Here is a 15,799-nt window from a genome sequence, read left to right on the forward strand (position 1 = left end):
GGTGACAGAGTGAGACTCAAAAAAAAAAAAAAAAAAAAAAAATATTTTTAAAATAAAATTAAAAATACCTAGTTTACTCCTAACAAAAGGTCTGAACCTAAACTTGAACCTGAACCTGATGAGGCCTCTGTCTCGATCTAATTACCAACTAACAGGGAACAGTCATTGGCCAAATCTCCAATGTGGAATGTGATCTGGTTTCTTCCACAAATGAATGGTACAGAAAAAAACAAAAGGGGCCGGGTGCGGTGGCTCATGCGTGTAATCCCAGCACTTTGAGAGGCCAAGGCGGGCGGATCACCTGCGGCTGGGAGTTCAAGACCAGCCTGACCAACATGGTAAAAGCCTGTCTCTACTAAAAATACAAAAATTAGCCGGGCATAGTGACGGGCACCTGTAATTCCAGCTACTTGGGAGCCTGAGGCAGGAAAATTGCTTGAATCTGGAAGGCGGAGGTTTCAGTGAACAGAGACTGCGTCACTGAATTGCACTCCAGCCTGGGCAACAGAAAACCCCCCAAAACAAAAAGGGGATGCCAAGGAGAGGTGTAGGTGTTTAGGTGTAAAATGCTACAATGCCTAGGATTTGTAGAATTTTTTTTTTTAGAGGCAGAATCTTGCTCTGTTGCACAGGCTGGAGTGCAGTGGTATGATCACAGCTCAATGCAGCTTCGAACTCCTGGTCTCAAGCAATCTTCCCACCTCAGCCTCCTAACTAGGTGGGTCTACAGGTGTACACCACCGTGCCCGGCTAATTTTTTAATTTTTAGTAGAAATGGGACTTGATATATTGTCCAGGCTAGTCTTGAACTCCTAGCCTCAAGGGATCCTCCTTGAGGATCAGCCTCCCAAAGCACCGGATTACAGGCATGAGCCACCTCAACCAGCCAATGCCTAAGACTTGTTTTAAAATCTTCATAGAAGAAAATAATAATAGCAGGTGAGGATATTTAGGATAATCACTGTTAGCCAGAGATTAGTAGCCAGAAGCTAAGGAAGCCATCCATAGGGCTCTTTGAACATTTTTCTGTACTTTTGGGAATGTTTGAAAATGCTCATAATAGGCCGGTGTGGTGGCTCACGCCTGTAATCCCAGCACTTTGGGAGGCCAAGGAGGGTGTATCACCTGAGGTAAGGAGTTTGAAACCAGCCTGCCCAACATGGTGAAACCCCACCTGTACTAAAAATACAGAAATTAGCCCAGTGAGGTGGCATGTGCTTGTAATCCCAGCAACTCGGAAGGCTAAGGCTGAAGAATCACTTGAATCAGGGAGGCGGAGGTTGCAGTGAGCCAAGATTGTGCCACTGCACTCCAGCCTGGGTAACAAGAGCAAAAACTCTGTCTCAAAAAATAAAAAATTTAAAAAAATAAATGCTTATAATAGAAGGTAATTAAAAAATTAATTAAAGTTATAAACCCCAGGGAGCTGGGAGCTGAGGAAGAGTAACCGGTGGCTGTCTGGGGGAAGTGTGGCTGCAGATGAGTTTAGTTTCCTCTTTCTGTATGCTTGTTTTCTAATGTTCCAGAAACCAGCAGGTGTTAACTGTGCACTTGAAAACTGAACGCATACAAATCAGAAGAAAAAGATATATATGTTCAAAGGGAAAAGAAAGAAGGAATTACGGTGAAATGGAGAAGCAGTGACTTCCAGGTAAGCAGGGAACAGGTGCCAGAGTTTCAGTAATGATAAGGACATGCCACTAGACCCCACCCATCCTCCTGCCTCGCCAGCACCCCCAAAGCCACACCTCGTCTCAGTGGGAGCAACTTGTTCTCCAAGACATCCCTGGCGTCGGTGCCCTCGTCCATCAGGTCGAGCTTGGTGATGACACCAATGGTCCGCAGGCCTGAAAGAGCCCAGAGGTCAGAGGTCAGAGCCTGCCACCAGGAAACAGCATCAGCTGGCAGCTGCAAGCCACCTGGGGTCCAATCGGCCCTGAAACTTCCAGGTCACATCAACTGGCAAAGGTGTAACGTCACTGGCCTGGACCCCAATTTCCCGTGTGTTAAATGAAGATGGTCACAGCCCTGACCTAGGGCTACCTCTTGCGCTGAATGGCTAAAATTCCACTCTGAAAACGATCCCATCCAATTCCACTTCTCTACAAGTCATTCCAGAGTTAAGGATGTCCTCCTAGCAAAGCCTCACATCTACAGATCCACCGCTCCTCCATGGGGGCTGAGGACTGGGGCTCTGTGCTAACCATGTGTGTTATATGCGTGGCATGTGCATGAGACACTGGAGACAGATGGAAGCCAGAGCAAAGATCTCTGGTGGGTGCCAACTTGGGAATCGTGGGAGCCACAGCTGTGCCCTCCCTGGGGCCCCTTCCTGCTCACATTCTGCAGTGAGGGTTGAGTAGATGGATATGGATAGAGGGACCTAGGGGCGTCAACTCGAATGGAAATAGATGATCTCACCATGCAGAAGACCAGAAACAACCCAAATGTTCAAAAGTCCTTACATCAGCAATCTGGGTTAGGACTGAAATACCCGTTCTGACTAAGAGGGGACCATGCCTCAAGGAGTACAGTAACACGTAGATGGGACCTGAGGAGTGCTGGGCTCTTCCTTCAGCCCTAGACCAGCTTCCTGCCCTGGCAACACAGGCACTGCCATGTCCAAGGAGAAGGGGTGTCCAGCTGCCACACAGTGACTTCCCAGAGATGCCCCCCAGCACTGCTGGTTCTTGGAGAAAGTGCTATGTTCCAGGAGGTCTTTTCCTAAAGCAGCCATGTATCAAAGAGAACGCCAGTGACTTGGAACCAAGGATGCTGGGCACGTCCCATGCTCACAAGCGCCTCGAAGAGGAGGCTGCTGCCCTGGGCTCAGGGTTACCTTGGGGATCGACCTCCTTGGCCAGCTTGAGGGCGTCTGAATTAGCCAGGTCCATGTTGGCAGGCGTGACGGCCAGGATGAGGCTGCTCTCCCGGCTGATGAACTGCAGGATCATGTCCTTGATCTGGTACTCAATGTCTGGAGGCTGGTCTCCCACAGGTACCTTGGTGATACCCGGGAGGTCGATGAGGGTCAAGTTCAACACTGAGAGGGAAACCAGTGGGAAACGCAGTCAGAGTTAGGAGAGGGGAGACACACACAGGCCTGGAGCCACCCAGCTGAGTACCAACGTTCCCGGGTGGGGCTTAGACCTGAGGATGTCACCTGACATGCCACCTGAACCACACCTCTGATTTAGTAACTTCCCTTCTAGGATTCCATCCTACAGATAACTCTACCTACTCCATTTCAATGACACAGTTCTAAATGATCACAGTTCAGACTGGAATAGATCTAAATGACTAAGTAAATTTCAGCCTATCCATTCAGCTAATACCAAAGAAACATTACAGACAGATGAGGCTGGGTACGGTGGCTCTCATCTGTAATCCCAGCACTTTGGGAGGCCGAGGCAGGCAGATCACGAGGTCAAGGGATCAAGACCATCCTGGCCAACATGGTGAAACCCCATCTCTACTAAAAATACAAAAATTAGCTGGGCGTAGTCCCAGCTACTCATGAGGCTGAGGCAGGAGAAATCACTTGAACCCAGGAGGTGGAGGCTGCAGTGAGCTGAGATCACGCCACTGCACTCCAGCCTAGTGACAAAGTGAGACTCTGTCTCAAAAAAAAAAAGAAAAAGTAGCTGGGTGGGCTGGGCATGGTAGGTCACGCCTATAATCCTAGCACTTTGGGAGTCCGAGGAGGACTGAATGCCTGAGCTCAGGAGTTCGAGACCAGCCTGGGCAATGTAGCGAAATGCCATCTCTACTAAAAATACAACAACAACAAAAATTAGCCAGGTGGGGTGTAGCACACCTGTAATCCCAGCTACTTGGGAGGCTAAGGCAGAAGAATTGCTTGAACCCAGGAAGCGCAGGTTGCAGTGGGCAGAGATCATCCACTACACCCCAGCATGGGTAACAAAGCGAGACACTGTCTCAAAAATAAATAAATAAATAATAAATTAGCTGGGTGTACTGATGCACACCTGTGATCCCCGCTACTTGGGAGGCTGAAGCACAAGAACTGCTTGAACCCAGGAGGTAGGGGTTGCAGTGAGTAGAAATCACGCCACTGCACCCCAGCCTGGGCAACAGAGGGAGACAAGACTGTCTCAAAAAAAGAGAATGAAGATATTTTACAGAAGTCTGGTTCTGGCCTCTCTTGATGCACCAGCAGATCTGGCTGCCTTGAGCCAAGTAGTGGCTGCCCTTGGTAAAAGGGGCAAACGGCTGCAATCCCCCACGACTCCAAATATCTTCCTGGCATGCTCTGTCTTTCTTTGAGCTGAGACAGAGGTCTGGGTACTACATACTTAGCACAAGTGGGAAGATACAGAGCCCGGGGCTATGTGCATGTGAATATCAACTGTTTGTGAATGGGCACATGTTAATCATGAGTGGAAGCACACAGTCTCACCATAGCATTGTCCACGAATGACCAGAAACAGTCAGTGATGCGTCCCCACCCGTGCTGCCTACCGTGTGGCGAGTAGACCCGAAGGTTGATGGGCACTGGGGAGATGCCTTTGTTGGTCCCCGTGACCCTGTCTGTCTCTGCTTCAATCTCCTGCCGGACTTCATCAAAGTCTGTAAACTTTTTGGACTTGCAGTGCAAAAACTCGGCATATTCTGGAAAGGGAAGAGAGACACTGAAAATGAGAAAGCGCTGCTGTGGGCAGGGCACACACAGACTTCGGGGAGAAATGCTTTGTTGAGTGAAAGTAATGACCCAGTCATCGTCACTCTAGGAATGGGGAAGTGACAGATTCTTTCTTATCAAGTGTTCTGCAGGGGGGTAGGGGGGTTTCCTATAGACTGAATAGACTGAGCCCTTTCTAGACCCTGAAGAGTACATTCCCCTGTGGCACCCTGCAAACTATTAACATATGTCATGACATATTATGAATTTAAAAAAAAATCAACAGGTAGACATGACCAATGACCAATGTTTCTTTGTTTGTTTTGTTTTGTTTTTTATAGGCAGGACCTCACTGTGTCACCCAGGCTGCTGTGCAGTGGTGTGATCATAGATCACTGCAGCCTTGAACTCCTGGGCTCAAGTAATCCCCCGCCTCAGCCTCCTAAAGCACTGAGATTACAGGCATGTGCCACCATGCCCAGCTGTTTGTTGATTTTTTTTTTTTTTTTTTGAGACGGAGTCTCACTCTGTTGCCCAGGCCGGAGGGCACTGGCACAATCTTGGCTCACTATGACCTACATCCTGGGTTCAAGCAATTTTCCCATCTCAGCCTCCCACGTAGCTGGGATTACAGGCACCTGCCATCAAGCCTGGCTAATTTTTGTGTTTTTGTAGAGGCAGGGTTTCACCAGGTTGGCCAAGCTGGTCTTAAACTCCTGAGCTCAGGTGATCCACCCGCCTCAGCTTCCCAAAGTGCTGGGATTACAGGCATGAGCCACCACATCTGGTCTATTTGTTGACTGACTGATGAACAGAAGAGAAAGTATCGGGATGCATCACCCAGAGAGAAGGTGAGTCCATTTGATTAAGGTGATGCTGCAGAACCTCCCTTGCTGTGAGTCCTAATCAAGGGAGTCTGATGCCCACGTCCTTATGGGATCGTGGGGCCACCAGCACATTCCAGCTCCACAAAATCCCCAGGGATATTTCCCACGGCATTCACTTCTCCTTCTTCCCCAAGGAGCCTGCAAAGTATAGGGAAGGGTTGTATTGCGTTTTTCCTTCTCCCCCTGGCTATTCAAGGGGGTTCCCTACCTAGGCACAAATCCCTCAGGAGAAATGCTTTCTGGGCATGACCCTGAGTATATGTAAGGCCTGGGGGTGTCTGAAGCCACAGCAAGACTGAGATGAAGGGAAACAAGCTAAGTAACTGTCAAGCAGTGTGGGTCCCTCTAGGAAACCAGAGAAATCCAGTCCCGAATCACAGATTCAGGACAAAGCAATTATAAAGCACGTTCATCACAGAAGGTGGCTGCCAAGCACACAGGTATCCACTGTACAAAGCCTTGACGTTTCTAGACATTTGAATTTTCACAGTAAAATGTTGGGGAGGACAGATCCCCAAAGCTCAGAGATCACAGCTACTGTAGTGATGCTAAAAATAAGGGAGAAATGCCTGGGCATGGTGGCTCACACCTGTTATCCAGCACTTTGGGAGGCCGAGGGTGGATCACTTGAGCCCAGGAGTTCAAGACCAGCCTGGGTGACACAGCAAGACCCCACCTCTAAAATTTAAAACATTAGCTAGGCATGTTGACACGCACCTGTAGTTCCAGTTACTTGGGAGGCTGATATGGTTTGGCTCTGTGTCCCCACCCAAATCTTATCTTGTAGCTCCCATGATTCCCACATGTTGTGGGAAGGACCCAATGGGAGATAACTGAATCATGGGGGCAGGTCTTTCCCTGTGCTGTTCTTGTGATAGCGAGTAAGTCACAAGAGATATGATGGTTTTAAAAATGTGTTTCTGGCTGGGCATTATGGCTCACACCTGTAATCCCAGCACTTTGGGAGGCTGAGGCAGGCAGATCACTTGAGGTCAGGAGTTCAAGATCAGCCTGACCAACATGGTGAAACCTCATCTCTACTAAAAACACAAAAATTAGCCAGGTGTGGTGGTGCACACCTATAATCCCAGCTACTCAAGAGTCTGAGGCAGGAGAATGGCTTGAACCCAGGAGGCGGAGGCTGCAATGAGCTGAGATTTGCCACTGCATTCCAGCCTGGGCAATAAGAGTGAGACTTCATCTCAAAAAAAAGAAAAGCATGGGAGTTTCCCTGTAGAAGCTCTCTCACTCTCTTTGCCTGCTGCCATCCATGTAAGACGTGTCTTGCTTCTCCTTGCCTTCTGCCATGATTGTGAGGCTTCCCCAGCCCAGCTGCGTAGAACAACTAAGTCCATTAAATGTCTTTCTTTTGTAAATTGCCCAGTCTCAAGTACGTCTTCATCAGTAGCGTGAAAATGGACTAACAACAGAGGTTGAAGTGGGAGGATCACTTGAGCCCAGGAGTTGGAAGTTGCAGTGAGCTATGATCTATGATCGCACCACTGCACTCCAAGCTGGGTGACACAGCAAGACACCGTCTCAAAAAGAAAAAGAAAAAAAGAAACGGGTAATAAGTCATACTGGCAAGTAAGTCAGAGACCTGACCCACCACAGAGATGCATTAAAAATGTGCACTGCCTTGTCGTTTCTAAGAGTAAAAAACCGAAAATAGCCTCAATGTCCACCAGGAGGAGACCTGGTGACGTGAAAAACACAGCCATGCCACAAACTGCCTCAAGCAAAAGCAAAGAGAGAGATGAACCCCTGGCCAAGTGTAGAATCAAGGCAGAAAGGAGAGTGTGAGGAGGTTCACCATCCCATCATAGCGACCAAAGAAGCTATGGCACCCTGGCCAGGCCCTGCGTGTGATCTGGTTGCACCTCACAAGTCCCTTGACAGATAGGCATCTCTAAGATCCCCATTTCAAAGATGAGGAAACTGAGGCCTAGAGGGGTTAAAGGCCTTAGCCCAAGTTCTGCGTTGGAGCTGGGACTGGGAACTCATAAATTCTTGCTCCAGGTAGTGGCTCCCAAGCCAGATGGCCTTTGTGAGGCCACCGGAAGGATCGTCGCCTCTCTGAACTTCTCTGCAGGGTCAGGGACAGACTCAGTGGGCTCTGATGACCGAGGACCGTGGCCAGAACAGGCACTGGCCACCCAGATCAGGGGCAATTAGGACATCTGATGGAGGATTCAGGATCCCTACTCCCCCACCCTGAGCCCTGCTATCAGCTGACCCAGTTCCCAAGGACAGTCACACTCCAGCCTTCTGAAGGGACAAGAGGAAACACTGGGCCGCTCTTCCTGTAGCAGCCACTAAAAATGGAACAGCTCCCAACCCCCACAGCAAATATCAGTTCTCTTCCAGCTCCAGGACCCCAGCTCAGCCCTGAAAGAGACCATCTCCCCTCAAAGAGTACAGGGGGACAAGGCACGGAAGACGGGCTGAGGGGAAGGACACAGGCCCTCTCTCCAATAGGCCTCTGCCCCGCCAAGTGTGGTGTCTGCAAGGCCCAGCCCCACCTCCTCCTACTCCCAGGCTTGCCTGGCTGCCGCCTCTCCCAGGCAGGCTTCCCAGAGTGGGGCATCTTGGTCCCCTTCCCCATCAGAGCCAGCTTACTTTGGACTGTAATGACGGGGCCAGGACCTGTGGCTGCAGCACCCCAGAGCCCAGCTGTGTGCAGTAATGAGCTCAGTCCGCCCAGGTCTCAGTCTGCTGATCTATAAAAAGGGCATTATAACACGCTTTGTAAGGACTCAAGAGTCAACACCTGCACAAGAAGAGCAGAGCCAGCACAGCTACCATCTGAGCAGCTGGTGGGCAGAAGGCCCCAAGGAGTGATGTGGCAAAGAGAGCACCGGGGCAGTGGGCCGTCGTTCCCCGGCATGCACAAGTGGGAGCCCAGAGAGGGCAAGCGGCTCTCTCAAGTCACACAGCATCCCCACCTCCTGCAGCTCTCTCTCCCCACAGCAACTACTTAACCCAGCCCCCTTCTCCCCCGCTTTTGTTTCCCTATAACACTTACTACCATCTGACAAAGTCTAATATAGAGGTTTGCCTTGAATGTCCATGCCACCAGGGCAGGGATGCCCATCTGCCTTGGTCGCTGCTGTGTCCCAGGGGCACATTCATGCATGTTAGGTGGGAAAATGGAGGCTCTGCCTGCCCAGCTGCCATAGGCTTTGGGGGCATTTACAACTCCCCACTCCCAACAAGCTGAATCTAGGTGTCTGAGCTGCAAAGATTCCACTGGAATCTCAGGCCATCCCCCAAGGCAGGGACCGGGAAATGGCCCGGGAAAGACCACCTACTTGACCCAAGTCTGCATGGTCAGGGGCAGCCACTAGGAGGGGCTGGAACCCGGTGGCCGGACCCACACACTGGGCTTAGGAGCACAGCACCTTCCCCAGTTGTCACATGCAGGTTGGGAACTGACAGGGGATCAGAGAAGGCAGGGGCCTGTTCTTTGTGATCTCCCCTCCTAGATCCTTCTGCTGTCAGCCAACCCCTCCATGGGGGTGAAGGAAGTGGAGAGCAGGCGCCAGAAAACCGTGGTTTCTTCCCTAGTGGGTCAATGAGCAACAGAAGCACACCTGAGAAAAAGGCCCAGCCACTGACCAGGTCTGCCCAGCTGCTTGCCTTTCTTCACAGGGTTCCTTGGCATGGTAGAAGTAAATGCTGGATGCCAGGTCAATAGAGGTTTGTTTTTTTTTTTTCTTTTTGAGACTGAGTCACTCTGTCCCCTAGGCTGGAGGGCAGTGGCACAATCTCGGCTAACTGCAACCTCTGCCTCCCAGGTTCAAGCTATTCTCATACCTCAGCCTCCCCAGTAGCTAGAATTACATGCACATGCCACCATGCCCAGCTAATTTTTGTATTTTTAGTAGAGACAAGGTTTCACCATGTTGGCCAAGTTGGTCTTGAACTCCTGACCTCAGGTGATCCACCGACCTCGGCCTCCCAAAGTGCTGGGATTACAGGCGTGAGCCACCATGCCCTGCCCAACAGAGGTTTAAAAGCTTCCACCAGGCCGGGCACAGTGGCTCACACCTGAAACTCCAGCACTTTCAGAGGCTGAGGTGGGAGAATCATTGGAGGCCAGCCTAGGCAACATCACAAGATCCTATCTACAAAAAAATTTAAAAGTTAGGGTGGGCACAGTGGCTCACGCCTGTAATACCAGCAACTGGAAGGTCAAGGCAGGTGGATCACCTGAGGTTGGGAATTCAAGACCAGCCTGACCAAGATGGAGAAACCCCATCTCTACTAAAAATACAAAAAATTAGCCGAGCATGGTGGTACATGCCTGTAGTCCCAGCTACACGGGTGGCTGAGGCAGGAGAATCACTTGATCCGGAAGGCTGAGGCTGCAGTGAGCTGTGATCATGCCACTGCATACCAGCCTGAGTGACAGGGGGAGACCCTGTCTCAAAACAATGACAAAAAGAGAAAGAGAGCAGAGGGCCTAGCCTGGGGCCCTGGAGCGCTGCATGTGCTCAAGTGCTAGAGATGAAATAATTTTTTTTTTAAACAATCCACTGACCCAAAAAATCAGTCAGAGGCCTTAACACTGAGCTCCGTGTCAACATGTCTCCAGCAGCCGAGGCCAAGCCACCAAGCCACTGAGCCACCCCTGGCTCTGCCTGTCCTGGTCCCTGCCATCAAGCTGTACCACACAGCCACCCTCCGCAGACACAGCATTTCCAGATACCAAAGCCTGTTCCTCCAGTTCCTGGGCAAACAGCAAAGCGTTCTGATAGGTCCACACATACCCCCACCTTCGCCAGGCGCCCTCAGCCAGGAGGGCTCCCTGGGAGGAGGGTCAGCCCGGGCCCCCTCTGAGAGACTTGCAGCTGGTATGTGATCAGGCCCTGGGGACTCCGAGGGACCCAGCCTGGTGCACAGCAGGAATAAAGGAATAAACCAGGTGGTCGTCCAGCAATCACGCTGCCAAGGCCAGAGAGTTAGCCATCCTCACCCACCGCAGGGCCTCCTAACTGTGGGCCCAGTGGCTGCACTTGGGGGTTTTTCCAGAGAGAGGTTCTGCCTCCCTCTGAGCCTGTGTCCTGCTACTGAATCTGGAGCTCTGAGACGAGCAGGGACTTGGTGTGAATCACGGTTCCCTCTAGCATCTCAGATACAGTAGCTGCTTAATTAAAATCCATTAAACAAAGTATATGTGCTCTAACCCAGGAGGACATCACCCCCCAGGAACCCTCACTGGGGCCCCAGTCAATCCCCCACCCCAGGCTTTTTGAGAGGTGTCCCCAGAAGGGAGCTATAGGTGCAAGCTGCCACCTTCTCAGGGTCAGGGGGCCTAGAACAAGAAGTAGCAGCCCCTTGCCAGAGGCCACAGTCACCTATCTCTATAAAAAAATTTAAAAGTTAGGCTGGGTGTGGTGGCTCATGCCTGTAATCCCAGCAATTTGGGAGGCCGAGGTGGGCAGATCACCTGAGGTTGGGATTTCAAGACCAGCCTGACCAACATGGAGAAACACCATCTCTATGGTGGCGTATGTCTGTAATCCCAGCTACTCAGGAGGCTGAAGCAGGAGAATCGCTTGAACCCTCAAGGTGAAGGTAGTGGTGAGCCGAGATCGTGCCACTGCACTCCAGCCTGGGCAACAGAGCGAGGCTCCTAGTGATCCTGGAGGTCTTTGGAGCCTCTGGTTTCAAAGGAGCTTGTGGAAGCCCAGAGTGACTGAAGGCTGTTGGTCAGAAGATGGGCCTCCCAATCTTCAAAGCACACCAGTCATGTGCCTGCTTGCATTGGTAAAGAATTTTGAAATGCCCAGGTCCTGCTGGGAAGACCTGCCGTCAGCCAGACAGGCAAGACAGCAGGGTTTGGGGAGGTGATGAGAGGGAGAGAGGGAGGAGAGTTTTCAGGCTACCTCAGGGCTTCACAGCCTAGCCATGACCAGCTCCGGGTTCTTACCGTTCTCTAAGCACCTGTTTCCCCAAAATACAATGACACAGAACCCAGTGCCGAGGGTCCCATAAGACTGTGATCAAGCAGGGCACGGTGGCTCATGCCTGTAATCCCAGCACTTCAGGAGGCTGAGGCGGGTGGATCACCTGAGGTTGGGAGTTGGAGACCAGCCTGACCAACATGGAGGAAACCCATCTCTACTAAAAATACAAAATTAGCTGGGTGTTGTGGTGGGCTCCTGTAATCCCAGCTACTTGGGAGGCTGAGGTAGGAGAATTGCTTGAACCTGGGAGGTGGGGGTTGCAGTGAGCCGAGACTGTGCCACTGCACTCTAGCCTGAGCAACAAGAGTGAAACTCTGTCTCAAAAAAAAGGCTGTGATCAAATCCCACTGGGAGCACACAGGCGGCTCAGCTGCTAGTCTCAGGGAATCTTAAGGGGCCGGGCTAGGGTCCCAGTGCTTTGCACACTGGGGCTGGCCCTGGATCTTCTCATCATCCCCCTAGCAAAGAGCACAATGACCAGGCTGTCCCTGAAGGCAGGGAGAGATCTGCCTTTCTCAAACCTGGTGTAGGCAGGCATGACTGGGAGGAACAACTTGGGGCTCAGCCACCGTCAGGAGGCGCGGGCTACCACGCCAGCAGGCAGGATCCACTCATGCAAGACTTTTCCGAGGCTTCAGTGGGCACAGCACACAGCACTTCCCACGCCCATTTAGCCCTTGAGCTCTCTGATCCGGGACAACAGGCAAGCATCTCCCGGTCCAGGACACATTGCCACAGGAAAGGTGACAGCCTGGGCTGGCATCCCAGCCAGCCTGCAGCCCGACGCATGCCAGCTTGGTTTGCTTTTCAGACACAAGGCTGCAGATGGAATGGCAGAGTGATGGGCAGGGCTCACTAGGGGAAGGAACTTGGTAAAGTAACCCTGTCACTTCCCACCCAGTAGGCAAGAAGGGGTACAGGTGGGCAGGACACAGTGGATCACACTGGTCATCACAGCACTTTGGGAGGCTGAGGTGGGGGGATGAGGTCAGGAGTTCGAGATCAGCCTGACCAAAAACGGAGAAACCCCGCCTCTACTAAAAATACAAAATTAGCCAGGCGTGGTGGTGCATGCCTGTAATCCCAGCTACTCGGGAGACTGAGACAGGAGAATTGCTTGAATCTGGGGCATGGAGGTTGTGGTGACCTGAGATCACGCCATTGTACTCCAGCCTGAGCAACAAGAGCAAAACTGTGTCTCAAAAAACAAAAAAACAGAAAAGGAGCACTGCACCAACTTTTTAAGCTCCCTCACTTGGCCCGTGCCTGCAGAGCACCTACTCAGCACCAGGTCCTGTGCTCGACAGAGCCGACTGCTGTGCCTGCCCTCCTGGTGCTGGTGCAGAGAAAGACCTGAAGACAGGAGTTTGAGACCAGCCTGACCAACACAGTGAAACCCTCTCTCTACTGAAAATACAAAAAATTAGCCAGGCGTGATGGCGCATGTCTGTAATCCCAGCTACTCAGGAGGCTGAGGCAGTAGAATCGCTTGAACCCAGGAAGGCGGAGGTTGCAGTGAGCCGAGATCACGCCACTACACTCCAGAGTGGACAACGAAAGTGAAACTCCGTCTCAAAAAGAAAAAAGGAAAAGAAAAAACAACAGCATAACTTGTGTTCCCGGGTACAAAGGTGGCAAGTGACTGAGTAGGGGTGAGCAGCAGAGACAGCGGCACCTGGCGGAACGTGCATTCTGGGTAGACAGCACAGTGAGCACAGAGGCCCAGCAGTGGGAACCAGCAAGCTGGGCCTGAGAATCAGGAGGGAGATGGATCTTAGCAGCAGATGGGGACCAGAAGGAGGTGAGGTTCCCAGAGACTGGCAAGGGCCACAAGGCCTAGAGCCAGGTCCTGACATCTCTCCCCTGGTTCCCGTGAGCAGACCAAAGTCCAGTTCAAGGCCAAAAGCAGTGGGGAAGGGTGGCTCACAGGGCCTTGCCATGCACATTCCACACAGGAACAGTCCAGGTACCCAGAGTTTATGGGGTGCTTCCCAATGAGGGCAGGGTTCACCTGTGGGCCACCAAACTTCCTGGTGGCTGTGGTCTTAGGTAATATTTAAACTTCCATGGCTAGAAGTCATGATTCACTGGGAATGGTCAGAATGAGGGCAACCTGGGCCACACCGGGCATCACCGAAACCAGAAGGGGACGAAAGCCAAGCTGCAGGGGCCTTGTCTGTGGACATCAGACCCCACAAGTGACAGCCACACCATAGCCAGTGGGGTGCCACGGCCACGATGGCAGCACCACCATCACCCTCATGTTACAGATGAAGCCACCAAGGCACAGAGAGGGAAGTCACTTTAACAAGTCCTGGGCCAGTAAAGGGTGGCAGCCTTGCTCTCAGTATGGTCATGGAGAGTCAGCTTCTAATCCCTAGGAACCACGTGGTCCAGGTTATCCCCAACAAGGCCCCACAGGCCCCAGCAATCACCCGGAAATGAAATGTGTTCATTTTCCTCTCCTGTTAGTAGGGCATCCTATATCCCACCCACCTCCTCCAGCTGGGTGCCTATGCTGCTTAATACTTGGCCTGGAGGACACTCTAGACTGCCCGTCATCTGCCAGTACCACCTCTTGCCTGGCACCATGCCAGCCTCCCCCAATTGCATTCTGCTCCCTCCCTGTCCCTCGTGAACATAGCAGCCAGTGGTCTCCTACCATCAGCTCCCGATGCCTGAATCCTCAAAATGCCTGCCAGTCCCAGTCCTTCCTGCCTCCTGGCCCCTCCCCAGCCTCAAGCCACCCCTCACTGCTTTGCTAATGCTGTTTCACTACCTATAATGTTCTCTCTGGGCCCCCAACCCAAAAGTGAATCCAACAGACACTCACAGGCTGAGGCTCGGGGGCTGAGACCATGTCAGGTGCTCACACTGCCTCCCTGGCGATCATCTGAGGCCCAGCACAGAGTGGGCACCTACTTGGAGCAATACAAGACTGGAGCCTCGCCATGCACAGTGGCTTATCCCTGTCATCCCAGCATTTTAGGGGGCCAAGATGAGAGAATCGCTTGAGCCCAGGAGTTTGAGACCAGCCTGGTCAACATAGCAAGACCTCATCTCAATTTAAAAATTTGCTGGGCGCAGTGGCTCATGCCTCTAATCCCAGTCCTTTGGGAGGCCAAAGTGGGGGAATCACTTGAGGCCAGGAGTTCGAGACCAGCCTGGCCAACATGGTGAAACCCCCATCTCTACTAAAAATACAAAAATTAGCCAGGCTGGGTGGTGTGCGCCTATAGTCCCAGCTATTTGGGAGGCTGAGGCAGAAGAATTGCTTGAACCTGGGAGACAGAGCTTGCAGGGAGCCGAGATCGTGCCACTGTACTCCAGCCTGGGTAACAGAGCAGGACCCTGCCTCAAAAAAACAAAACAAAAAAATAAAACAAAAAAAGAGACTGAAACTGCCATGATCAGGCGGGGATGGGGGTGCAAGCTAGGAGGCAGGAAAGGGCCCCACCCATGTGGGACACCCCTGGAACTCCCTTTTCCTGCATCCCTCAACCAGCCCAACAGGATGCAACTATGTCTCCATTGCTACCACAGCTGCCACACCCATTCCCCCAGCCCCCCCAGCACCTACTCCTGCCTCCTCCAGGGCACCGCCCCAGCACTGGCCCCAGCAAGTGGCCCTGTAGTCCCTTTTCTTCCGACAGCTACAGGGATCTGGTCAAGCCACACCTCGGCCTAAGGCTACATTCTCCAAGAATAGGCTCAGGGGTGGGCTTTAAAGACAATGCTCCCATGTCCCCTAAGGCAAGTGGTCAGGAAGCCTCAGCTTCCTCCTCTGTAAAGTGGGGACAGATGTCAGGAAGCCATCATCTGTTCATCCAGGTCAGGCACCAGTCAGGTCTGCCCTCCATGCTCCCGCATGGCCAAGGCTCTTTGCTGCTTCTCTCCCCTCCTCCCCAACATGTATTAAATAACATGTTCTTCAAGGTTAACAACAAGGTGATGTTATTATCTTCACTGCCCAGACAGGAAACACAGCAGGGGTCCCTCCCTAGGAGCCGGGATTGGAACCTGGGCAGTCTCTGCTCCAAGCCTCCATCCAGCAGGTCAGGCTCTCCCAGTGGTGTGGCCAGGGACTAGCAGCATCACCAGGGACTCATTAAAAATGCAGTTTGTGGCAGGGCACAGTGACTCACGCCTGTAATCCCAGCACTTTGGGAGGCCGAGGTGAGTGGATCACTTGAGCTCAAGAGTTCGAGACCAGCCTAGCCAACATGGTGAAACCCCGTCTCAATTAAAAAAAAAAAAAGTTAGCCAGGTGTGGTGGCTCATGCCTGTGGTCCCAGCTG

At 52.0% G+C, this 15,799-nt stretch overlaps 1 protein-coding gene across 13 annotated transcripts in view; it reads right to left on the bottom strand.

Annotated features, from left to right (window-relative positions):
• DNM2 (dynamin 2) overlaps positions 1 to 15,799 on the bottom strand; it is a 106,892-nt gene that overhangs the window by 53,389 nt on the left and 37,704 nt on the right. For all 13 annotated transcript variants that reach the window (XM_037728334.1, XM_017499950.2, XM_017499949.2 and 10 more), the window contains exons 3-5: positions 4,483 to 4,632; positions 2,840 to 3,043; positions 1,749 to 1,847 (exon numbers count right to left, since the gene is read on the bottom strand). In XM_037728334.1, the coding sequence (XP_037584262.1) occupies positions 1,749 to 1,847; positions 2,840 to 3,043; positions 4,483 to 4,632 (453 nt within the window). The remainder of the gene's footprint in view (positions 1 to 1,748; positions 1,848 to 2,839; positions 3,044 to 4,482; positions 4,633 to 15,799) is intronic.

The sequence above is a fragment of the Cebus imitator genome, unplaced genomic scaffold, assembly GCF_001604975.1.
Source record: "Cebus imitator isolate Cc_AM_T3 unplaced genomic scaffold, Cebus_imitator-1.0 Scaffold263, whole genome shotgun sequence".
NCBI classification, from domain to species: Eukaryota; Metazoa; Chordata; class Mammalia; order Primates; family Cebidae; genus Cebus; species Cebus imitator.